This window comes from Macaca nemestrina, chromosome 3 (assembly GCF_043159975.1).
Source record: "Macaca nemestrina isolate mMacNem1 chromosome 3, mMacNem.hap1, whole genome shotgun sequence".
In the NCBI taxonomy this organism is placed as follows: domain Eukaryota; kingdom Metazoa; phylum Chordata; class Mammalia; order Primates; family Cercopithecidae; genus Macaca; species Macaca nemestrina.
The window spans coordinates 30,482,482-30,509,081 of NC_092127.1; the positions used below are offsets into that span (position 1 = coordinate 30,482,482).

The window sequence follows — 26,600 nt, forward strand, 5'->3', positions numbered from 1 at the left end:
CCCCAATACAGAGAGTACACTTTCTTAAACAAAAACAAATTTAGCTGCTCTATTATTTTAAGATACACCCTGAATTCATACAAGTGAAACAGTAACTCACACATCCCTCTGTCCCTTCTCCAAAAACAACCGGAACACAGACAAGAGTTAGGAGTTCCTGAGCACTTAGCAGTGGGTAACCAACTGAAACATCTTCCAGAGAAAAACAATACTGTGTTTCATTGACACAAACATCAGACTCTAAAATCTTTATGAAATATAGTATTATTTATTTCTTCACAAGAAATATAAACATCACTGCAAACAGGACTTCTGGGATGAACTATCACACACTCATTTATAGCAAGGATCACAAACAATGCCCTAACTGAAGACTTTTAAGCATCAGGTGACCTGGGGAACTCCATCAACTATACACACAAAAAATATCACAGTCCTTCTCTTTACAGCTACTTACTGTGTTAAGACACTACCAATCCCAGTACTCCAAAGGCCACAGAAGCCTACGTAAATGTACAGCACATCTGCGATGTTGTAGTTATAGCAACCAAATTCCCAACTTGATCCAGCAATTGAACCCTCTCCCTCTAGAGAACAGTTTTGCTCTGTGCATCAGGTATCACATTGGAATATGATGTACAACAGGAAACAGGGTTCTAAATAATGCTAAAAATCATGTTAGTGTTCCAGGATGAAGATACTTCATACTGAAGCAGAAAGTATGACGAACACCCGAAGGGGGAATTTTTAATATATACCACTGTGACTATTTACATATTTCACTTTACTCCTTTAGAGACCTCCCTTATTTTACATTTAAAATAGAATATACTTACATCTAGTGTAACTAAAGTTTCCCTTCAATATCATCAACTCTAGTTGAAGCAAGTTGACATTTGTTTCATCATTTTCTTTGCCTTATTTGGAATTCTCTCCCAGCACTTCCTTAAAACCTTTAATATAAGCCTTTGCCTTATATATGTCATAGGAATACCAGGACTTGAGTAAACTTCCAGTAAGACAAATAGGAATTACAGATAATGTAAAAGCTAAAGGAGCGTGGCTAAGCTGATGTAGAATGTGAGCACAGGCAATTAACGCACTCCAAGGATGAGGGGGAAAACTGAAGAGCAGGTGTAACAGAGACCGTGGCTTCCCTGCTCCAATATCCATTTTCCTCTTTCTCCTTAGAAGGATATTTTTATATTATTTTTAGCAGGGCGCATCACATTGCAGAATAAAAGACTACGTGTCCCAGGATCCTGGGTGGCCTGAAGCAGCCACATGACTACATTCTGGACAATGAGATATAAATAGAAATGATGTTTCAAGGAATCTGTCTTGGATGGAAAAGGTAACTTTTCTGCTCTATTGCCTTTCCTCCTGCTTCTAGCTTTTAATGCAGACATGATGGCTGGAGTTTGGCAGACATGATGGCTGCGGTTCGGCAGACATCTGTGCTACCAACTGACCCTGAAAATACAAGCCACATGCTAGCACAAGTAGAGAAGAAGGGTGGAAGCCTATAACCTTTCACCTTTGGAGTCACCACCAAACCATCCTGGACCATCCACTCCCAGGGTCCTTTTCTGTGAGAGAAAAATTGGGTCCTACTGTATTGTTGCAATTGTTTTTTGCAACCAAAACTAATTACAACTAACACAGTAAGAAAACCAACATCCAGCAAACACCATTTGCCTTTTTTCCTCTTCTACACCCCTGCAAAGGTCGAACAATATCAATTTATCATACGGTTTCCCCAGACTCCTCCTCCATTACCTTGCAACCTCATTCTTTTCCCTGGTTTTCTCATCTATATCAACCTGACATTAAATAAATTGTAGGCTACTGAAAAGTTATTTCTAAAAGGGAATATGTTATCATAATATTGTCAAACTTTATAAGTGATTTTTTTAAAGGGCAAGTTAAAAATATAATCCTGACCCAACAGAATTCGGCAAACATTGATTAAACGCCTGCTGTGTCCTAGGCACTGGGGAAGCAAAGATGAATAACAGAGCCCACACCTTTGAAAGTATCACAGTTTAGTATGATATGCAATGATTGATCCTGACAGGAACACAAGGGTAGACTTCCTAAAGAAATTCACAGGGTAGGGGGAAGGTGCTAACAATGTGGTGGATATCCCAGACAGGCACAACAGCTTAGACAAAAGTGTGTCCAGACCACAGAGATCAGTAACTGTAGAGCATGTTGGAAGCACCACAAGCTGGAAGCATTTTGAGCTGCCCTGTATGTCTCATCAAGGGAGTGTGGATTTATGTTTGGCAGCAGGAAATCACGGAATTCCCAAATCTACCAACTGACCTACATCTCTTATCCTAAGTTTATAAAAGAGCATGAAGTGCTTTCATGCTCTCAAAAGCTAACACCTCCCCCACCCCATCCCACCCCACTGTGGGAATTTCACCCACTTCTGCAAGTACCTCCCCTCTTTCCTTTATCACCTTTGTACCTCTCTCAACTGGATCATTTCCATCAACACACAAACACATGCTAGCATCTCCTAATTTTGAAGAGACAAACCCCTCTTGACTTTACAACTCCTAGTCACCACCCCATTTTCCTGCTCTACTTCACTATGAAATTTCTTGATATGATGAAATTTTCTGTTTCACCAATTCTTCTCTCCCCATTGTCTCCTCAACCAGCTCCACCACTCCACTAACATGAGTCCTGTTAGGTCACAGGACTCCCATGTTGCTAAATCCAAAGGTTATGTCTCCCATTATTGAATGTCCCTGCAGCACTAGACAAAGTGACCCTTCTCCCTTCTCAAAACACTTTTTAATCTCTTGGCTTTGATAGCACATGAGGAGGATCTCTCCTTTAGTTCAGCACCACATTCTAAGCAAGCATGTAAGAAGCAATAAATATCTGTAGGATGAATAAGATAGAAGTATACGCATATCAAACATTGCAGGTGAGTTTAGGTCAGAAGTCAAGATAAAAGAGCTCATTAGTACTGATTAAGCACAAAGGTAAGGAATCTCTTGAAAAGACATGACTAATAACCTGGAGTAACGTCTGATTTTAGAAATCAGTTCTGGTCATTTTTGCTCGTAACTTTTGATAATCCTTTTGGTAAACAATTCTTCAAAGATAAAGTTGTTGGGACACTACCCCTTGTAGTGATTAGGTTTTGCACATTAATATCTTAAAAAGAACAATACATATACCGCTCATTCTTGATAAACTACCTACTTAATAATTACCTAATAGGTTAATGCTTTGTAAAACTAATACAGGTATGTCAGTTTTTTACACCTGTTGTTGGATTAGGTGCAGGGTAAATAAGTATGGAAGACTTAAGGGAACAGAGTCAAGTCCTAGAGGATGAATTGACACACATACACACAAACAAATATATATTTATGCACATGTGTATATTTTAACTCAACTGTAGATTCAGTTATATATATATATATATGCATAGATCAAATGGAACATTTTTAGGTTAAAATGGATGGCTCCCAGACTAACCTAGTACTTTTATTAACTGACCAACTGCAGGGCCCAATCACCTGCTTCTGCAAAAAATAACATGATAATGAGTTGTACAAGACGAATCCTAAGATAAGCAGTTCTTACACACTTAGTAACCCTTACTAATTCTCCCATCATCTAACTTTAGGCCATTCCAAATATGAATTAAATAAAGTCTGATGGTTTTCCTTTTCAAGAAAACAACTTCTTTTTTTTTTTTTTTTTTAGATGGAGTCTCACTCTGTTGCCCAGGCTGGAGTGTGGTGGCGTGATCTCGGCTCACTGCAACCTCTGCCACCCACGTTCAAGCAATTCTCGTGCCTCGTCCTACCGAGTATCTGGGACTACAGGCTTGTGCCGCCACGCCTGACTAATTTTTTTTGTATTTTTAGTAAAGATGGGGTTTTCACCATGTTGGCCAGGCTGTTCTTGAACTCCTGACCTCAGGTCATCTGCCTGCCTCAGCCTCCCAAAGTGCTGGGATTACAGGCATGAGGCACTGCGCCTGGCCAACAACTTCTAATAATGTTCTCTATAAAGAAAAGATCTAAAAAGCTTATGTATTGCCTCATTTAATCCTATTATAAGTTAGTGATATTTTCCCATGGTAGGAGGAAAGGGTATGTAAGACCAGTATATTACTTGTAAAACTCAATGAGGACAGTTTTAACATGATTTGTAGTTTTTCCTTTTCCCCCTCCATTCCTTCTCCAATCACCACACTCCTATCATGCTTAATCTGCACTCCAGCTGTGATTTTTGCCAATACCTGAAAGTAAATCTTACGTGAATATACAACTTCCAGAACTCCATCCCTCACTTCTCTTTATGCCTTTTGGATATGTTTAATGTCCAATAAAGTTACCCTTCTGCAGCATAATTCACTAGTGAGTTATTTTTAAAATGCCATACTCCTTAAGGTATCTTCAGTAAGTCATTGGATGACTTAAAACAAATGTGTACTCTTTCAAGAATATGATTTTCTAATCCTATATAGCTCTTTACATGAAATACGAAACACTTAAATTTGTCTTCACATACAGGTGGCAAAAAACATATGAAAAAATGCTCAACATCAATAATTACAAGAGAAATACAAATCAAAGCCACACTGAGATACCATCTCACACCAGTCAGAATGGCTATATTAAAACGTCAAAAAACAACAGATGCTGGCCAGGCTGTGGAGAAAAGCAAACGCTTATTATACACTATTGGTGGGAATGTAAATTAGTTCAGACATTATGGAGAACAGGTTGGAGATTTCTCAAAGAAATAAAAATAGAACTGCCATTTGACCCAGCCATCCCATTACTGGGTATATAATCAAAGGAAAAGAAATCGTTCTACCAAAAAGAAACCTGCCCTTGCACATTCATCTCAGCACTATTCACAATAGCAAAGACATGCAATCAACCTAGGTGCCCATCCGTGGTGGACTGGATAAAGACAACGTGGTACACGTACACCATGGAATGCTACACAGCCATAAAAAAGAATGGAATCATGTCCTCTGTAGCAACATGGATGGAGCTGGAGGCTGCAACACAGAAACAGAAAACCAAATATCACATGTTCTCCCTTGTAAGTGGGAGCTAAACATTACCTACTCATGGACATAAACATGGCAACAACAAACAGTGGGGAGTACAAGAGTGAGGAGGAAGGAAGGGGGCAAGAATTGAAAAGCTACCTATTGCATACTTTGCTCACTATCTGGGTGATGGGTTCAATCAAACCCAAACCTCAGCATCACACAATATACCCTTGTAAAAAACCCTGCACAAGTACTCCCTGAATCTAAAATCAAAGTCAAAATTAAAATAAATAATCCCACTTGAAAACAAATAAATAAATTTGTCTTCAGTCTCTGCCACATATAGAACTAACTCATCCACTGTTTTACCTCCTCCCATTACTAAAAAAAACCTTACAGGGTATCAGAACAATCACTTAAGTTATCATGCAGCAGCGGCAAGCAGAAAGTAGGCCTGTGATTTTTAAACTCAAGTAGCTCATTGTTCGTCATGTGAATCATAATGAGAATAGTATTTCAGCCTCTCCAAACTGATTAGTTAAATGTTCTGTTTCTCCATTTATTCTCATTATAGCTGCCAGCTCTGATTTAAAATGTGATTATTAAGAGTACCACAGCACAGTTTTAATTTTTAAATTATGGATACAGTTGGTATCAATGAAGGAGAAGCACTAATTGTAAATGGACACAGTCAATGTGGTGCAAATACATGATATGCACATTTCAACCTTCTGCCAATGTTACTTGAGACCTAATTTACCAACAGTCCCGGCTTTCCAACCAAGTTATACAGCTTTGTAAAGTAGAGCTCTCATCAATGCCACTATTACCAATGCTTCTGTAACTATTTCACTCCCTAAACTACACTTGCATTCTAGATAAATTGATCTCAATCTTTTGCCCTCACTCAAGCTGTTGGTTATGTTTGAATCGTCCTCACTCAATCCTATCTCTGTGCCATCACTTATGTTCTTTACCATGTCCACATTTTCTTCCTGATCACTTTCCAACAATCTAAATTATAAACCCAACTCAAAAATACCCCCTTAAGAGCCACCCTTGAGGACCTTCCACATACATTAAAATATCCCTCTCTTTGAAATGATTTTGCATTTTGTATGGTCTTTGCCACGTCAATTTACACAGTACTACGTACTTGTTCAATGATACCCAGGGAACTTTTTCTACTTCCCATGCAACCGCCTCATTGCCGCAAGCAGATACTACGTTACATGACGGCAGGGGTAGATCATCTTGCTTCTTTTGAATACTCTAGGACTCACTGTAGAGACCACACAGTAGGAGAGTGGTCAGGTCAATGCAAGTTTCAATTAATGTTTGAAAAAACACTGAAAAATATAAAATGAGGAGAATAATCCATAGATAAGCATGGAAAGGGCCCATGAAGCAAACCTCAATTTTGATGGCACTTCACTGCACAGCAGTTCCCACTGCCAGTACATTTTCAGTTATAGATAAAATTTCTTAACGCACTTGTAGTATAGATTATTTTGCCTACTAAGTCTGCTGCCCAAATAACCTGGTAAACCAAACCCTAGAGTCCATGCATCAGAAGCCACCACTCTCTGTATAGTCTTTGTCCTAATCTCTCTGGTTTCCAGCCTTAATTACCATCCTCCTATTGGCATCTTCAAAGTTCCTAGACTAATAGCTACCCTGGGATTAATTTCCCTTCAACCTTACAGTCCCTACCTGGCCAACACATAAAAGAAAGTGAAGAGATTCCTCTCCAAATGCTCTATATAAAAGATAAAAAAAGTTTTAAACTATCAGAGCAATAAAGATGCTGTTTATGATTAAATATGGGACACATGACTATTTCTATTAAAAGGCCCTTCCTTTGAGACTTCTATGATAAAATTGATTTTATTAAGAAAATCAGCAGACTCCGCCTCAAAAAAAAAAGAAAATCAGATTAAGCATTTCAACAGCAGTGATTTTTTAAGACTGTGACCAATATAAAAGAGTCTCTCTGTATAACAATAATGATTCATGTCTTAAATATCTAGCATAGACCAGGTGCAGTGGCTCACGCCTGTAATCCCAGAACTTTGGGAGGTCAAGGTGGGGGGATCGCTTGAGGTCAGGGTTTGAGACCAGCCTGAGCAACACAGCAAGACCCCATCTTTCCCCTCAAATATTTTTCAAATCAGCAGGGCATACTGATGTGTGCCTGTGGTTCCAGTCACTTGGGAGGCTGAGGAGACAGGATGGGTTAAGCCCAGGAGGCTGAGGCCACAGTGAGCTAAGATTGTGCCATTGCACTCAAGACTAGATGACAGACTTAGAACCTGTCTCTTTAAAAACCAAACAGACAACAACAAAAAACTGGCAGTGGCTCACATCTGCAACCCCAGGATTTTGGGAGGCCAAGGTGGGAGGATCAGTTGAGGTCAGGAGTTCGGGAGCAGCCTGGCCAACAAGGTGAAACCTCGTCTCCACTAAAAATACAAAACTTTGCAGGATGTGGTGGTAGGCACCTGTAATACCAACTACTTGGGGGGCCGAGGCACGATAATTGCTTGAACGTGGAAGGCGGAGGCTGCAGTGAGCTGGGACTGTGCCACTACACTCCAGCCTGGACAACAGAGTAAGACTCCATAACCCCTCCCCACAAAATAAAAATTGTACACTTTTTTTTTTCTTACTGCAAATAGGATTTTTAATGACTGATAAATTACTAGAAAAATGCTCTAACTCAATGAGTTAACATAAAACCTAGGTAAACTATCTCCTTCTCTAACAAATAATCTAAAGAGCTAGATATACATTCAGAAATACAGTCTGAACCTATCTTTAATAAATTCCTAACCTTCCAGAAGTCAGCAGCCAAAAAATAATATATTGGTTCATTATTATATTGTGACTTTATTAGGAAATAGGCTTCATCATTCATAGAATGGGGTAATTTTAGACAAAAATTTAAATTCCACAATTTCTATTATAATTTTTTTTTTTTTTTTTTTGAGACGGAGTCTCGCTCTGTCGCCCGGGCTGGAGTGCAGTGGCCGGATCTCAGCTCACCGCAAGCTCCGCCTCCCGGGTTTACGCCATTCTCCTGCCTCAGCCTCCCGAGTAGCTGGGACTACAGGCGCCCGCCATCTCGCCCAGCTAGTTTTTTGTATTTTTTAGTAAAATATACTGATTTAGGGTATTTAGGGGCAATGAAAATTGTCAATGTTTTCCTATCCATTACGTACAATAGCATAAAGCAAAGGTACATTAGAAAACCATTTCTAAATCTGCAACCTCATAAGATAATCTTCATCTATTGCTTTCCAGCCCCACAGCTGTTGCAAATGATGCCTTTGAAAATATTATGTAGGAAAAACTCCTTCTTCTTACTACCCTCTGCCTGTCAATTATTTTAATCAATCAACCTGCAATGACTATGTGTGTAATCAACACTCATAAAGTTATGCAGCACACAACCTTACAACTGAGTGGCCACAACTGCTTCACTCATAGATTTGAAAAAACACATCATAGTTTGCACTGTTTCTATATTCACCTATGGCAAATATTCTCTCTCACCCACACACTCCATTCTTAAATTACCTTTGCTAGTAATCTTCTGTTGATACAAAGACACTGAATTCATTTTAAACGACTTTTAAGAAAACAATAACTATAAATTGTACCTTGCTTCAATACAAACTATAATTCAAATAAGAGTTTAGCTCTATCTGAAGGCAACAATATATGTAACAACATAAAATACATGGTGTTACAGGCACTTGTATAAATATCAGTGTTTCAAAACTTGACAAATTTCTAGTAGATTAAAAACAAAACTCACAAAAACAACATTCATAATCACTGAAACTGCTTGAAGTGGAGAAGAAGAGTAAGCAAGCTGTCAGTGATAGTCACATAGGAATTCATAAGCCCTACAAACCTTAACAAGGAACAACACTCACGTCTGAACAACCAAAGTAAAAGTACATACCCAAACCACCCTTATCTTCTAGGAAGGTAACTAAAACAAAAGAAAAAAAATTAGAAAAACATAAAATGCTGACTTAAATGTCGACTGAGGGATTTCAATAAGGCTAATTAAATCTGGAAGCCAAATGACAGATTTTTCTGCCATATATATCCTCCTTTTCACTGGATGAAATCATGTGTCAAAACAATTTCATAAGAATTAGTCAAAAATATAAAAATGTTGTTCCAGATCTTTTGGTACTTTCAAGGTGAATTACCCGTCAAAACGAGTTGGCACTTTTAAGAGAATGCTCAGTTGACTTATTATATACTGATAACCAATTTCCAGGCTTACACGATAAAAACGTAGGTTGAAGAATCATCTGTAAACTAGTTGTTTTATGAAACTGGACTGTCAGTAATACCTAATCCATATAGAACCTCAGTATTTTCTGGGAAGAGAAATATATATTGAATCACTAATGCCAATCTTCAGCATAACACCACTAAACTCTTTCTCATTAAAACAATCTCAGTCCTATTCCTAAGGCAACATCCCCAAAGGAAACAAACAACTTGGACAGTGCAAATGTCAGCAGGTGCAACATGAAGCAATAACCTATAAATAGTACTGGCTTGTCATTCCGTCGGAACCGCCATTCCCTCTTTCACCCTATTAAAGTACTAACTGGCAAGCACTTGACATCCAGCCAGAAAAAGAGTAACTTATGTCATCTTTTAAAATAATTAGATACAGAGTCCAATGTGCTCAAGAAATAAGTCTGAACTGCAAGTCCTCTTTTTTCTAGAATAGCAGTCTTTTGAACATTAAGTTCCCTTTCCAGAAGTTAGAACAAGCTGTTACTTGACTAGTTGATAACGGCTGGTAGTCAAGGACGACCATTACTGGCTTCTTCACTGTTCTAGGGCTTCGGTCTTATGCATTTAGTTTGTACAACAGACCTTGTATTAAGATGATGATAAAGTCACAATCAGTGTTCTTTTTAAGACATAAATTTCAAATTGCATTTGCTACAGCATTATTTATAATAAAATGTATCCTTTACAATTATTAACTAAATTGTGGAAAGTTCAAATAACTAAATGTTAAATTGGCATTAAAAGTTATAAACAGTAAACCTTTTTATGAAGAATTTTTAATATTATAAGGCAACATATATATTCTTTAACTGGAATAAGGAAGACATTAAATTGTATTTAAAGCATGATCTTAAACACAAGCATATAAGTGTAGAGAAAAAATACTATTAAAGAATGATTATCTTGGATGAGAGGATTTTAGCTGACAATGTTTCTTCTCTTTATTTTTGAAAATGTATATGGTAATTACTACTTTCATATTAAATTATATATAATTTTTAAAATATGCCAATGCTTAAATATTGTTTGCCAGCACCTTCTTTTAAGTTCAGAAAGAGAGTCAGACAGAACCTCCAGAAAGGGACCAAATAGTAGGTCCGGAGTCTGAAGGAGTGGAAGAGCTTTACGATTCCAGTGGAGATATTCCTGCGGGAAACAGAATTCCTAGAATTATCGAAGCTAGCTCACAGGGTCACTCCAGGCTTTCTAGGCAGATTTCCAGGAGGTACAACCACCCTCCATCCTGTATTACCATAGTTTCCTCATTCATAAAATACAGGTAATAACTGTACCCACTTCAAAGGGGAATTATGAAAGTATTTAATATACACAAAACATTTAAAATGGTGAATGGAAAATAATGTAAAAGCTTAGCTATTTTGTCATCATTCTTTTATTACTATTATTTTTACTACTACAATTATTACTATCTCTATTACTACCGCCACCACCACCAATGGTAGCATCATTTCCAAGACTATTACTCAGGAACAAGCAAGCAGTAGAGCTTCCCTCCCTCATGTGACCATTTTCCAAAGAGAATATGTTTGTCAATTTGACCTCAAAGAAGTAGAAGGGCAAAGAGGCATGAGAATCGCAGCCGAGATTATTTTTAATTAGATGCAATGTGCCTCTGGCACTCCTTCACTAGCACTCTGGCCACCAAAGGCCCATTCTACTCACGTCAGCTACCACACCCAGGCTGATCTTTCTCCACAGTGTAAAATTACCTCTCCTTGTTTCAGACTCTGACCTTTTTTTTTTTTTTTTTTTGAGACGGAGTCTCGCTCTGTCGCCCAGGCTGGAGAGACTCTGACCTTTTATAAAATTTTGTTCACATCTTTCAAATAGATTCTTCATAAGAGCCTGACTCATTCAGAATATTTATCAACAAGACATTTGAATATTTTTATAGAAGAGCTAAGTGACAGAAAGGGGCAATCCCCGTACTTTAATAAATTTAGTCAATTCAAATAAAATATTTATTTAGTAATTTAAAATAAAAATACTTAAAAGTTTAAAACCTTTAGTAAAAATTATTTACTTGCGAAAAGTACGTAGAAACATAACTACTGAAACTCAGTAGCTGACACCCTTGGGGAACCTGAACCTAGGCAATCATGTATGCAACAGATGAGCCCTAACCCTTTCTGGCCACAGCTGGTTGGAAGACAGGAATACATCCGCCCCAACCCAGGCCAGTCAGATTGTATTCTGAGGAATTTAAAGACAATACCAGCACTGCAGTCAAACAATGTAAACATTAGGGACATAAGCCCTTAAGCAACATAAGGCCTTAAGTGAGTAGTCAGCACAAAGAAGTCAAAGACAGGCAGAAAGGAATCAACAGCCTTACAGAGCAGGTAGCCAATCTACAGACAAATGCAAAAATGAAAGGTCATATGGTCTTGAGAAGCAAAAAATGCCAATGAAAGTCCCTGGCTCTCCATTTCTAGTCCCATGTGGTCTTAAATAACTTTCTTTGCCTCTCTTTAAACGTTTATGAGACTGCCTGCTATACTCTTTAAGTTAGTCCTCCTTTATCTAAGCTACCTTGAACTGATTGTATTCCCTAGGAGCAAATGTGCCCTCAACACAGCTGACATAATCATGTAACAAATGCACATGTCATCAGTATGTTTTCTGTTCTTGCCCTTTGTTAAAGAGCTTGGAACAGTGCATACAAAACAAAGTTATTTCTTAAAGATTCATGCATCAACACCCCAAAGTACTGTCTTGCTTTGTGTCAGCAGAAGAGGACACAGGAATAGACAAGAATTTTAGAACTCAATTCTGCAAATAATTTCAAGCTTCATGGATAATCTGTTACAGAATGTCTATACGATACCTGCTTCTTGGAAGAAACATGGATTCCTTGATGAACACGGAACCAGAAAGAAGGATATACCAGCAGGTCCCAATATCATCGGGGCTGAAAAGAAACGGTAACAGAATCAGATTGTTACCTATAACAACAACAACAACAAAATTAAAACATATAGCACAAAGTACAGCACCCATATTACTTTTAAAATAATAAAGAACAATAGCATAAAACACATTCATAAAAATACCATTATTCAACGATTGAAATCATTTTTACAAATTACTTTATATCCCTGAAATACACAAAAGATAGTTATTAGTATATTTAAATGTTTCAAATGTTCCTTAGACCAACAGCACCTATCATTCTAAGTTCTATTTTTTACTTTTTTTGAACACGAAATACTTTCACTTGCTTCATAAAATGAAAAAATACCCAGAGCTATCAGTGAAACTTACTATTCCTAATCATTTTCCCTGTCTAGCAAGTTCTCACATTTCTCCACTATTTCTTTGGTATTCTTTTAGAATTTATGTATATGCACATAATAATGGACATACATTCTTATCCTTCCCACCAACTTTTTTCTTTGTTACAGAAAAGATAGCACACTCTACACAGCTCTTTTCTTTTGCGATAACTCTTAGAGATCTTTTCACCAAAAGATAGCTTTCTTGAGCATTCTTTTTACTGCTGTAGAGCATTCCTTTCCATTGTATGGATGTGCCATATTTGACTCAAGCAACCCCCTACTGACAGTCATTTCCCATTGTTTTCAATATTACACAATTATATAAAAACAAATAAAAACTGCAATAGTAATTTTGTACATACAGTAGTAGCTGGAAGACAAAGTCCCAGAAGGGCAACTGTTGGGTCTAGGAGCACACACACAGTAATCTTGTTAGATACTGTCAAACTGTCCGCCACAGGTAGTTGGCGATGTATATGCCTACCTACTTCCCCACAACCTTACTAATATAGTTTGTCATAATTTAACAAATATTGACAAATTTTATGTGGAAGGCTTTTCTGGATGTTTAGAATATGTCGGGGAAAAACAACAAAAAGATCCCACACTCATGGAGATTACATTCAAGTCTCATTGAGAAGACATCTGAGCAAAGGAGGTGAGTTAGCCACGTGGATCCTGAAGGGAGCAGCATTCCAGGCAACAGGCAGGGAGGATGGGGAGTGTGAGTGCAAAGGGCTGCCACTGCCAAGCAAGGTCAGGGTGACTGAAGCGCTTCTGGATGTTTTGCCAATCCGCTTGGTGAAAATGGTATCTCAGTTTATTTTTCATTTGTTTTTCTTATAAGACCATCTTTTTTATGTTCATGAGTCATTTCTGTTTCTTTTTTGTAAAATCACTTCCTAACTTTTAACTAAGTCTCTAATTAATTACTCTAAGTCTCTAATTAATTGTGAGGGTTTTTTTTTTTTCCCCGGCTGGGCGTGGTGGCTCACGCCTATAATCCCAGCACTTTGGGAGGCTGAGGCAGGTGGATCACCTGAGGTCAGGAGTTCAAGACCAGCCTGGCCAACATGGTGAAACCCCGTCACTACTAAAAATACCAAAAAAATAGCAACGGTGGTGGCTCACGCCTGTAATTCCAGCTGCTTGGGAGGCTGAGGCAGGAGAATTGCTTGAACCCAGGAGGTGGAGGTTGCAGTGAGCCGAGATTGGGTTACTGCACTCCATCCTGGGTGGACATGGCCAGAGATTCTGCCTTAAAAAAAAAAAAAAAAAAAAAAAATTGTGAAATTTTTTTCTAGGCGTACTTTACAAAAACTGGCCTTTTGAAAACATAAGCTGTGAATATCTTTTCTCCCAGTTTGCTGTTTACCCTTGGACTTGGTTTATGGTGCCTTCTGCCATGAATAAGTTATTTTATCGTATATAGTCAATTGCATCAAATTTATTAGTTAGGACACAAACTCAGCTACTATTAAAAAATCTAAACATAGCAATGGCATAACATAACCGAGGAGGAAGTTCATTATTCTCTCATACACAAAATAGTGTGAACATGAGAAGTCCAAGACTGATAGGGTGTTTCCATGATATTGGGAAGCCACACTCCTTCTGTTTTGTGGTTCAGCCGTCCTCAACCCATGGCTTCCATCTCATATTCTAGGGTGGCATCTCATCCACCACATCCACGCTCCAGCCAGGGGGAGGAGTAGAAAGGAGGCACAGAGCATAGCCCTTTTCTTTCCAGAGCACAACGTGGACGCTGCATACTACGCTCCTCTCAGATCCCCGTGAACCATATGCACGTTGCAAGGGAGTCTTCAGCAATTTCTGCCAAGTCCCTGCTTTGTCTGGTTTCTATATTATGTCATGAAAAAGGTTTTAGAAGACACTAAATTCTATTTACAACTCTGAATAGTTACATCACTTAATAATGTCAATCTCTATCGCCTTATCATTTTCACTGTGCTATCTGCTTCCAAAGTGAATCAGCAGTTGAACATCTTTCCCCCCAAGTCCATTCTTCACCAAATTCATGACTACTTAGCTCAATAGCAATGCCTCAAGAAAACATAAGGGAAAAGCATTGTCAAAGAGTTACATGTGAATGCAGAACCATAAAAATAAAATGATTTCTCAAGTGAAAACGCAAAGTACTTCAAAGAGTAATTCATATTTTTGTCTCCTCAGTTTTTAATCATTAGCTCTTGCAACCAGCAATCATTCGTCTGGTTTGTGAAAAAAACTTATTTGTCTTTATTAAGATGACAGCATTACTCTTAAATTCTGAATTATGCCAAGTAAAAATGTTATTCCAGACTCAAAACTAGTTTAATAATTTTTAAATAACAAATGGTGAAACATTAAAACAGAAAGCGGGAAAAAAAATACTCTGTAAACTTTTTAAAATCTGTTTTTACAATGTTCCCTTTATCACAAAAAAGGCTGGCCCAAGGAAATAAAATCTAGAAAAATAGGAAATTAAGGTAGATCGCCACTTCCTAACTATGTGACCTGGGGCAAGTTACTAGAGCTGCTGCAAGGATTAAATGAGCAGTGATCATTAAATGCATATAATTATTCAGTGACAACTAATAGCGTTAACATGTTAGAAAGTACAATAAATGGCACCATGATCTAGATTATCTGTGACAGAGAGAAATAACAAACATTAGCTGGCTTTTCAATTATTTCATGTCTGTCAACTCTGAAGGCAAAAATAATAAGGACAAATTAAGTACAAGCCTTATAAACTCAGCTCTCCTGGCACTGATAATAAAACACACATGAAGTGAAAGACAACTGATGTTCAAAGTCGATCAAATACTGTGGCAGTGAATGCTCTAGCATCCTTAACACCTATCGATTAGCCTGTGTTTAGGGTTGACTCTTTATATCAGGAAATCCATGGGAAAGATCTGAGGATGTGAAGGTAAGTGGTAATCTCTACCACTCATTACAATTTTGTTTATCTGATAGACAGGCTGTTGCTCTACATTCCCCAAAGAATCCAAAGTTAACTTGCAAGAGTTATTTTTGCTTTAGTAGGCATCTGCAGAGAATGACCATTCAATCAACATTTATTAAATTCAGTGAGCATTTACCACACGCCAGGCCCCATATGATAAGCAAAATTTTTTGAGTTGTCTCTTCTAAGGATTCAGGTTTTCGAAAAGTAAGTTAATTAAAAGTAAGAACACATAGTTAAGGAATGTAAGAATACAAAAAAAACCAGTGAATCTTATTTTACAGATGTTCTGGAAATAGTTGTAAGCTAGAAAAACCCCTCTCCTCTCCCCCTATCCATCCCCTACAGAATTTATGTTTAGTTCCTGTTATGCAAATTCCTTGCTGTGAGGTGTCAGCATCAAAAATCTGTTTTATTTAGTCTTACTTGTCTAGGAAATTCCCCTTACTTTATTAGAAAGCACTGTACTAACCACGCTTACTCTTTTCACTTACAATTATGCCTCAGGCAGACAGTGTTTCTGTGTGGGGTACAACGTGCTTCCTTTCAAGGTCTGCAAACACTTCCTTTCCACAGTGCAGCTGTTACTGGAGGGTTTTTACACGTGTACGTAAAAATGGAAAAGTGATTTTTTTTTAAGAAAAATGAAACTAAAATTATTAAAATAATACTTAGTAGTAGCAGCAGCAAATTGTTCAGTAGTTAAAGGGTATGCAAATTGAGACCTCACTTCCAGGCAATGAAGCTGGTTAAGAGAAGACTGACAATGATAGTACAGACGGTGCCCAACTTCCAATGATCCGACAAGCTTTTCGTCTTTACGACACACTCAACTTCGAGTATCACAACGATTCTGCTTTTCACTTTCAGTACAATATTCAATAAATTACATGAGGTATTCAACAGTTTGTTATAAAACAGGCTTTGTGTTAAAAGATCCTGCCCAACTGTAGGCTAATGTAAGCGTTCTGAGCATGTTTATGGTAGGCTAAGTGTATGTGTCGTTCTCACACTGCTACAAAGAACTACCTGGGACTGGCTAACTTGAAAAGAGGTTTAATTGGCTGACAATTCTGCAGGCTGTACAGGAAGCATGACTGGGAGACCTCAGGAAACTTACAATCATGGGGAAGGGGAAGGGGAAGGGGAAGCAAGTATGTCCTACCATGGCGGAGCAGGAAAGAGAGCAAAGACGGAAGTGCTACACACGTTTAAACAACCAGATCTCATGAGCACTCATCCACTATCATGGGAACAGCAAGGGGGAAATCTGCCCCCATGATCCAATCACCTCCCACCAGGTCCCTCTCCCAACACTAGGGACAACAATTTGACATGAGATTTGGGTGTGGACACAGAGCCAAACCGTATCATTAGGCTGAGCAATGATGTTCAGTAGGCTAGGTACGTTAACTGCATTTTGACTTAGGATATTTTCAACATATAGTGGGTTTATTGGGATGTAACCACATTGGAGTAGGTGTAGTGGTAGATAACAAATATCTAAGACTAACACTGATATTCTATTATATCCAGTAGTTCTCAAGCCTTGATGTGCAAGTGAATCAACTAAGATGTTAATTTAAAATGCATCTATCCCACCCAATTTCTGATCACTAGGTAGGAGATCCATCAAAGTGACTTTTAATCAAATATCCCAGATGATTCTTACGTATGGGGCTGGCCAACTCTGAAAAACTTTCAGAAAAATGGTCTCGATATGAAGTCCCAAGAGGAACAAATGGCAGGAAAAAAAAGTACAACTCTATCAATATCCATGCAACTAGGTACATGCATTGTATTAATCAGTGGTATTTTAATTTTTCCTCAAATAATTTTTTTAAAAATTATGAGCAAAGCAGCTCCCTCAAGTGTTGCTGAAATGCCAAAGCTTAACCCTGAAAGAATCCTGACTAAGGATTTCCAAATAACCTGACACCACGAGTATTGGGCAAAAAAAAAAAAAAAAAGAAATCTGAAGACTAAAGAGGTTTGTATAGGAAAGCAGTACTTGCAAGTCTCTCTAATCAGGAGAATTCACGCTTAGAGAAGACCTAATCCTTCTTAGAATCTCAGAATTTGATCACAGGATGATGAGCTAGGAACCACAATGGACAACAGATTTGATTTCAATACATCTCATCCTACAATGGATGAAATGGAAGTCACAAAAGCCCTGGTATATAATGAGAAACTCTAAAAGGCTCTGATTTCTGTTTTTCATCAACAGGAAGGAAATTAACAAGGCCAAACAAATACAGACCATTATAAAATGATCAGTTCACCTTCCAGACAGACAGAAAGCTGTAAACAGACAGAAAGCCTCTGGGGCAATCAGAACTGTATGATCTCCGCTGAGCATTACCCCAAATCTAAACCAAGAAAAATGGGCATGAGGGAAATACTTGATCTGACTCCCTCTCCTCTCCCACCTTCCTTCCTACTAACCCTCAACATAACCCACTGCTCCTGTCTGGCTGCTTTCCTTCTGTTCCTTCCAACTCTGCCACACTGTTCAGGATGTTTACCTCTCTCCGTCTACCCTCTGCATCACACTGTACCTTAAGAGATGGCTCAAAAACTACTACTTTAAGAAAATCTTCTCACTGTTTTCCAAACTCTAGAATACTTAGCCCATCTAATTTCATCGTTTTATGTTTTTCTGTAATGATTTCCTATTCCTGAGCATCTTCTTCCTACTACAATGAACTTCCTTTCAGGGCAGGAACGTTCATGCCTAGGAGAAGCCGGGCAACATTTCAGTGATCATATGCTCAGGTAAATCAGATCAGATGACATCCTTCTGATGAACCCCATGGTCCTTCGCAGGAGAAGGTCCAACCTCCCTGGCAGAGTCCATGAAGGAAGCAGGAAAACGCTGTGCAAAGAGCGCAGGTTCCAGAGTGTAGGTTCTGGAGCACAGATTCCTTCTTCCACACCAGCCACGTGATCCTGGTAAAGTCAAATTCTGAGACTTTAGTTCCTCAACTGCAAATTGCAAGACACTGATACCTTCTTCACAGAGCTCCTTTTATGTAATGAAACAATATATATGCAGTACCTTGTATGATGGGTACAAAAAATACCAGTTCTCTTCATCTCCTTTCCTCTCTCAGCATCGTCTCTGAAAGGACCAACCTACAGTTTTGCTTTCTGCTCGCAACCCCAACATTCCTTATGCTGCAAACTTCATCCTGTTCGGCCAAGCCACACATTTTTTTTTCCACCTATGCCACAAAGGTTTCGGACAAACCTGCTGTCTAGCTTCTAAATAGTATATTTTCTCTTGTAAATGTATTACTCATCCTTCTAGTTCCAGGTTAACTATCACCTCCTCTGAGAAGTGTTTTGGTATATTCCAAGGAAAGTGAGTCATTTTCTTCCAGCTTCCCAGTGCCCTGTGTACATGCTCGCGTGAAGCAGGTGCCAGTGTCATAATTACTCACAGTAGGGGTTTCTCCTCGGTAGTTTTTAAACTCCTCTAACTCTTAAGTACCCCCAATATATACACTATATAATACCTGACTGGCACTCAAATATTTTCTTAATAAGTAAATTAATGAACTGAATAGACAGGAACCCAGGTAAGGTATTAAAGTGCTTGAAAGTCAAAGATGTAAACTTCAGTTTACCAGTAAATGGAAACATGGAGCCACCATCTAAGCGCCTCCTTGGCAATATCCTAGAGATCCACAAGGTGGCACTCTCTCCATGGGAAAGAGCTGTGTGTGCCGCTCCACATTCTCATTTAAGGCAGCCGCGGGTAAATGCAAGTGATCAAGTTGAAGTTGACAAGGGAATTGAAAGAACAAAAAACTACTAAGCCTGAAGAAAACTGATTAAATCAGCCAAGACAATTATTAGAGGGCAAGAAAGTAACTGTGAAAATGCTACTTCATTCAGCTGTTAATACAAGAGGAAAACTTAAGTGAGGCACAGTCAGACAAAAAGGCTGCTCATGGCTGCAGGCACAGTGGCTCACGCCTGTAATCCCAGCACTTTAGGAGGCAGAGGTGGGTGGATATCCTGAGGTCAGGAGTTTGATAACTGCCTGACCAACATGGTGAAACCCTGTCTCTACTAAAAATACAAAAATTAGCCGGGCATGGTGGCAGGCGCCTGTAGTCCCAACTACTGGGTAGGCTGAGGCAAGAGAATCTCTTGAACCCAGAAGGTGGAGATTGCACTGAGCCAAGATCGTGCCACTGCACTCCAGCCTGGGCAACAACAGCAAAACTCTGTCGTAAAAAAAAAAAAGAAGAAGAAGAAAGAAAAGCCAAGGGGGACTGACAAGGAGAGAGAAGATTCTGAGTTGAAACAAAACAGAGTGGTAGGCATTGCGGAGGTGGCTGTGGGCAAAGAATGCCAAGCCTAGCAGACCATCGTCTCAAAACAAGACTCCCAACAGTCACAAACATGGCCATCTAAGTTTGGAGGGGGTGGTTTGGGGAGTGGAGAAGCAATAAACAGAAACAGAAAGAACGGTGCCCATGCAAAATCTAAGCAATCTGGAACCAGAAGTTAGTGCTTTCCCAGATGATCCTGACAAAATATGGAACAAGGAGGGTGTATGGGCTACAAGAAGAGACTCCTCCCACTTTAGCAGATCAGATGCAATATGGCCAAGCCTGAAGCGGCCCAGGGGAGTGAGGAAGCTCCTCTGAATACTTCACATGGGCAGCATTAACAAGGTCATTAAAACAAAGAAGCAAAAAGATGGCAATTGTTTTGTGAGTAAGAATAGGTAAGATGAGCACTGGCAAAATGTCCAGAAATAGTGGCTGAGCTTACCACATGACACAGCTATCTCAGGTTCGGCACAACTGAGAACCACATATAGCATCAAATACTAATTTTGGTGCTATTTTAGAAAGGTCACTTTATACTATCCAGGATGTAATACCACACAGTATCACATTCAAAAGACAAGGCTGTTGGCATCTGGAGAAAAGGAGACAGGAATCATCATCTAGGGCTATTGATCCCATGCCTATAAAACAAGAAAAAATGGAATAAAATGAAGACTAACAAAGGTTCCAATAACTACGTGGGGACCACAAGGAATTCCACAGGGCCAGCCACCCGTGACCAAAAAACAGAAAAAACGCCTTTATTTTCCTGTATCTGCTGTCTCACCAACACCATCCAACCAAAAGATAAACGGACATCTTCCCAAGCTTCTCCCTCTTCACGGCCTGTCATCACATTCTGCGGGTTCCCCTCCCAAGTCTCTATCGAAGCCCTTTGCTAAAGTTCAGGGTCCCATTTGTGCTCACCTACACTGCTGTTATTACAGACTTCTGGCCAGCTTAGACTCACGCTCTCAAATATACGATTACGCCAAAAAAAAAAAAAAAAAAAAAAAAAAAAAAACACACAGTGAAAATTACTTATTTACGACAAATTATCGTCTATCCCTTTATAGGCGTCCAGCAGACAGTTGAGATCAGAGGTTTTCAATATCAACAGCCCTTGGGATTTCAAGGCGTCCAAACCTCTTTCAACTATAATAGCTACTGCTGTTGGGCTGAACAGGATTTTCTATGAACAAAGTGTTCCACGGCTTCAAAAAAATACGTTCTAACAATGGCCACCTTCCAATACACAGATGGCTTTCCAGATACACAGTAATTTTAATCTTTTTCACAAATACATTACATCATTTTTCTTACTGGATTTATTACAGTTTAAAAATTATTTGTATATTTTTACTCCTCTCATGGAGCTCTGAGCTATAAGCTGATAGAAAAATGCTTCATTATTTATTTTTGTATAGCCAAATGGCACAAAGCAAGCTCACTAGATAAATTAATGCAACACAGCACAGTAAACAACCCTAACAATGATATCAAGTCAAAAGAAATATAAAGTGCATGTACCAAAACATGAAGTATACGCCAAATTTCAGGAGTCCTAACAAGAGTTAAGGGCTTTGGTATTTCCATTTTCCACTGTTGGAATACTGATACATTATTATAAAATGAGTTATATGTAAATATATCAATTATAAATTCCCACAATAAGAAAACAAATGACATTTTTAAAGTTGAGGGTAATTTTTATTCTATTTCTTAAAAGTTCTAAATTGTCAGGAAATTACTTCATTTATAATTAAAAACTCTGAAGAAAGAAAACACCATTTTAAGATTTTCAAAAAAAAAATCCTTATTTTCCAATCAACAGCAATTCATTCACAAGGAATTGCAACCAACAAACAGGAAAAGTCAGTAAGATCAATAAGAACTCTGAAAACTGATGAAAATATTAAAGATATTTCATCTTTATACTGAAAATACAGGGGAGACAGCAGACATCCTTTTTTTTTTTTAACTAGCAATGTAAACTACCAAAGAACCAATAAAGCCAGATATTCTATAGGCTCATTAATATCATCATTTTTTTTCATTATTTATTATTTTTATTATTGTTTTTGAGACAGGGTCTCAGTGTCGCCCAGGCTGGAGTGCAGTGGTACACTCTTGGCTCACTGCAACCTCCACCTCCCAGGCTCAAGCGACCTTCCCACCTCATCCTCCCGAGTAGCACTGGGACCACAGGGGTGCACTGGAGTCCCAGCACTGGCTAAATTTTGTATTTTTTTAGAGATGGGGTCGTGCCATTTTGCCCAGGCTGGTCTTGAACTCCTGGGCTCAAGTGATCCACCCACCTCAGCATCCCAAGGTGCTGGGATTACAGGCATGAGTCACTGTGCCTGGCACAATCTTAAATTTATGAAATTCATTTTTAAAATGAAAGGAAGGAATGAAACACTGGGAGTTATAAAGCTATTCAATAAACGATAAATGATAGGAAAAACTATATATAGATATAGATATATATAGAGAGAGATTACAATACATCAAATCGATGAGTCAGCTATACTGAGGATAAAAAAATAGATCCAAGGGCTCAAGGAACAATTTATCACATTTAAAAGAATCTGAAAATTTGACTCTTTTGGAAACGACTACTGGGTTACGAAATTAATTTGCAAATGTGTCTTTTAGATTCATATGCTGCAATTTCATCTTCACAAGAAAACTGTTCCTCACCTAGCGTCACCTGGGTCTAGAAAAATTAAAGGTAACTTATACACACCCAGAGACAGAGTCAAATTCAAGGCTAAATCTGCCTAACTTCACTATAGGAGTCCCTACAGCAAGAAACCGCAACAACACTGCAAAACACTTGACAGCACCACTAACCCTCACATCAGAAAGGATATAAAAAGCAAGCTGTATTTTTCTCCTATACCTTACCCTAAACAGCTTTTATTCACTAAGCAGTTTCATAGAACATTGACACAAAGAATCCAACACCTGATGATGTGTAACCATTTTATTAGAAAGTTAGACCATAATGAAGGTCTTTATCTACAGATCAAAGGAGTTCCTTCTTTTGAATAGAGAATTGAAAAAATAAATAAATAAATAACCATCAGGAACAGACTAAATGCAAATTTCCATTGCAGGCATGAGAAGGCAAACCTGAAACATAAACATAGTCCCTACCCTCGTGAAGATTACAGATTAATTGTATTTTTAACAATGTTTTTATTTAAATACTCTTCTGTTCAACATAAAAATAAAACATTTTCATGTTAAAATAGTAATATAAAAATATCATTGTCAAGAAGCCTTAAAGGATCTCCATATGTATATGATGAAACAGTCTTTCTTAAGTATCTGTGTGGGCATGGGTGTGCATGTGCTTGAATTCTCATACTTACATACAGGCGAGGTGGTTGAGCACCTGTGTCCTACAATTCCATGCAATTCCATACAATTCCGTCTTTAAAGATGCCATTTTTTCAAATACATTAAAACCTTTGGTTTCACTTTTTTTGGGGGACGGCGGCGGGGGGACAGGGTCTCAGCTGCCCAGGCGTGATCTCAGCTCACTGCAAACCCTGCTGCTGGGGCTCAAGCAATTCTCGTGGCTCAGCCTCCCAAGTAGCTGGGATTACAGGCTCATGCCACCAAGCCAGGCTAATTTTTGTATTTTTAGTAGAGACGGGGTTTCACCATGTTGCCCTGGCTTGTCTCGAACTCCTGGCCTCAAGTGATCCGCCCGCCTCAGCCTCCCAAAGTGCTGGGATTACAGGTGCGAGCCACCACATCCAGCCACCATTTTCTTTATGTACACATATAAGCATAATAAAATTAGGACAGAAAAATACTCAAAATGGTGGTTACATCTTGCTGGGTAAAGACAGAAGAGGCCAGGCGCTGTGGCTCACGCCTGTAATCCCAGCACTTTCGGAGGCCAAGGTGGGTGGATCACTTGAGGTCAGGAGTTTGAGATCAGTCTGGCCAATACGGCGAAACCCCAGCTCTACTAAAACTACAAAAATTAGCCAGGCGTGGTGGCACATGCCTGTAATTCCAGCTACTCGGGAGGCAGAGGCACGAGAATGGCTTAAACCAGTGAGGTGGAGGTTGCAGTGAGCCGAGATAGTGCCACTGCACTCCAGCCTGGGTAACAGAGCTAGACTCTGTCTCAAGAAAAAAAAATAATAATAATAACGAAAGAAGATCTGCAGTATTTTGCTACCTGGGGTAGGGGTGGGGGGCTATAAAAATGATCTAAGTAGTAGATTAGTGCTTTTGTAATAATTTTAAAACAATTTACTGTGATGTAAAATAAAATAAAATCTTGGTCACATCAGGAAGGAAAAAAAATAGTGTAATAATTGGATATGAGTAAGAGAGGCCAAGGAGAAACTTCAGGATGGAAGGCATCATAGCACACTTAGGGTCAGGCTTACGGTCTCAGAAATGGGGCAGGAAGAAGAGGCTGAAGATACAAACGAGAACAGAAATAACTCCATCATACAGGCAAAAAGACATCCCTTCCTCCTAGAGACAGGAGTGGGACAAGAGGTAAATGCAGATACAGATAAATTAGGGTACTTGAGACCAGAAAGCAAACTTGAGGCAGAGTTAGCTGGAGGAGGTGTGGGAGAGCAGAAAGGGGACAGAGACAGATGAGCACCTTCACAGAGCAGTGGGAATAGCTGCTGTGAAAACAGAAAGCCAAGTCAACAACTGCAAAGACTGCTAAAAGCAACAAGAGCTCAGCGGAGGCCTGCATTTCTAAATTGCACATTTACAGATTTAAATGAAAATGCTTTAAAAGACCCAATAGGTCTCAATGCAGCTCTTTTATGGAGAACAATTTCCTCTCCTGGAATAGAGCGAGATAACCCCCTTACAAAGTGCTATGAAAACTCCTTTGGAAACCAAAGCATTCAGTCAGATGTATGTGGCAAACAGGCAATGAGGTGCACAGTTATACTTATTTATCATGTGGGCGTGTGTGTGTGGACACTTAAACTTTTGCAGTGGTTGAATTTCTGATCCAAAGGTTTTGAGCACGTTAAATGTAATTATATATTAAACGGTATTTCCGTTTCACTTCACTATCTGTGAAGATGGCTGGCCTTAAGAAAAAACTAAAACAGATCAGTTTCCATACTGTACTATGAGACAGCCCTAGATTCGAATAATTTTTCCAGAGAACAAATTCCCAACTTCTTATTGGCGATATGCTGCAACTTTTACTCTCCAGTGTTTTTACATATATGTTTCTCATTTAAGATTAAATTCTTAAATAAAAACAAATACAAGTTAAGGTCCCTCTGGAGAGGAATTTATATTATCCACCTCAGTATTCCCGTAAAACAGCACAATACCTAATAGGGTAGATAATAAAGGAAAGGAAGGTAGAAATTACCTGATAGGCTTTTCCATTCTGTAAAGTTGAGCTAATTTTCTCTAACTTTCTAATGCAAACAAATAAAATTTGACTCTAAACGGGCAACTCTAAATTTTAAAAATGCAATCTTATCAGAATCACAATGTTCCCCCCCCAACTCAATACAATTTAAAACGGCGTTTTTGTCATCTTGGTGGTTCAAGTTAAAACAGTAACACCCTCAGAGCTAAAGTATCACTACTATAATTCCTTCCTGACAAACATTTAAAGCGATAAAAAACTGGAAGACCAAAATGTAAATTATCAAACACTGATGAGAATGACAATGATGCTGGCACTAACGTGTTTGTGCACTTACTCTGAACATGCTGCTCTAAACAGTCTGTACAGATTACTACATCTCATCCTCATGCCAATCCTGATGGGTAGGAACTTTTATTATCGGTTCCACATTATAGGTGAGAAAAACGAGGTAAAGGGGTGGATCAAAAGAGTATCACATTTACCTGGCGAAATTATTCAAACCATAGACTTAGCAGGCACCAGCACATAAACATAATAAGGAAAATGACTACTCTACTCATCTCTTGGTCATAAAACCAAAGCCTGAAAGCCTTTGATATTTCTGACTACACTGTGTTCTTCAAGCTCAAGGAAGAACAAGAACAAACAAGTCATTTCCCCATAACGTAATAACAACAGGTCCAAAAAAGAGGAGTACTATTATTAAGTTTATCGCAGATTTATATATAACACAAATACAATAATTTTTTAATTTTCAAAACTGAACTCAACACAAATTGGTAAGAGCTGAAGCATCTCTGTTTAAGGATCATGGAAGAAAACAATTCAATTACATTTCATCACAAGATTGGTCCAACGCTAGAAACCGGATTATGTGAATCTACAATTAGTCTCTGAATTTTGGGTCCTATGAAATCATGATTTGTTGAATATCCAAAGACTTTTCACCACTTACTAACACTGTCACCTACTTCTAACTAGTCAAATGTGGGCAGGTTCCACAATCAACTCTACAAAGTGGAATGCATTCAAATTTAAGGCTACCTAAAATATGGCTTTGCATTATCAGCATAGCTCACATGCACTGTCTAAACCTCTAAACCTACTCAAAAAAAAAAAAAAAAGAAAAAAAAGGTAGGTTTGAAGACACTGTAATCTACCTTTGATTTAAACAAGTAAGCAATAATAATTGTTAGGCAGTCATAACGTAGCTGCT

The 26,600-nt window shown here is 38.6% G+C and overlaps 1 protein-coding gene across 8 annotated transcripts in view; it reads right to left on the reverse strand.

Annotated features, from left to right (window-relative positions):
* Positions 1-26,600, reverse strand: part of LOC105488645 (Rap guanine nucleotide exchange factor 2) — a 259,652-nt gene that overhangs the window by 138,310 nt on the left and 94,742 nt on the right. For all 8 annotated transcript variants that reach the window (XM_011752894.3, XM_011752890.3, XM_011752891.3 and 5 more), the window contains one exon: positions 12,222-12,305. In XM_011752894.3, the coding sequence (XP_011751196.2) occupies positions 12,222-12,305 (84 nt within the window). The remainder of the gene's footprint in view (positions 1-12,221; positions 12,306-26,600) is intronic.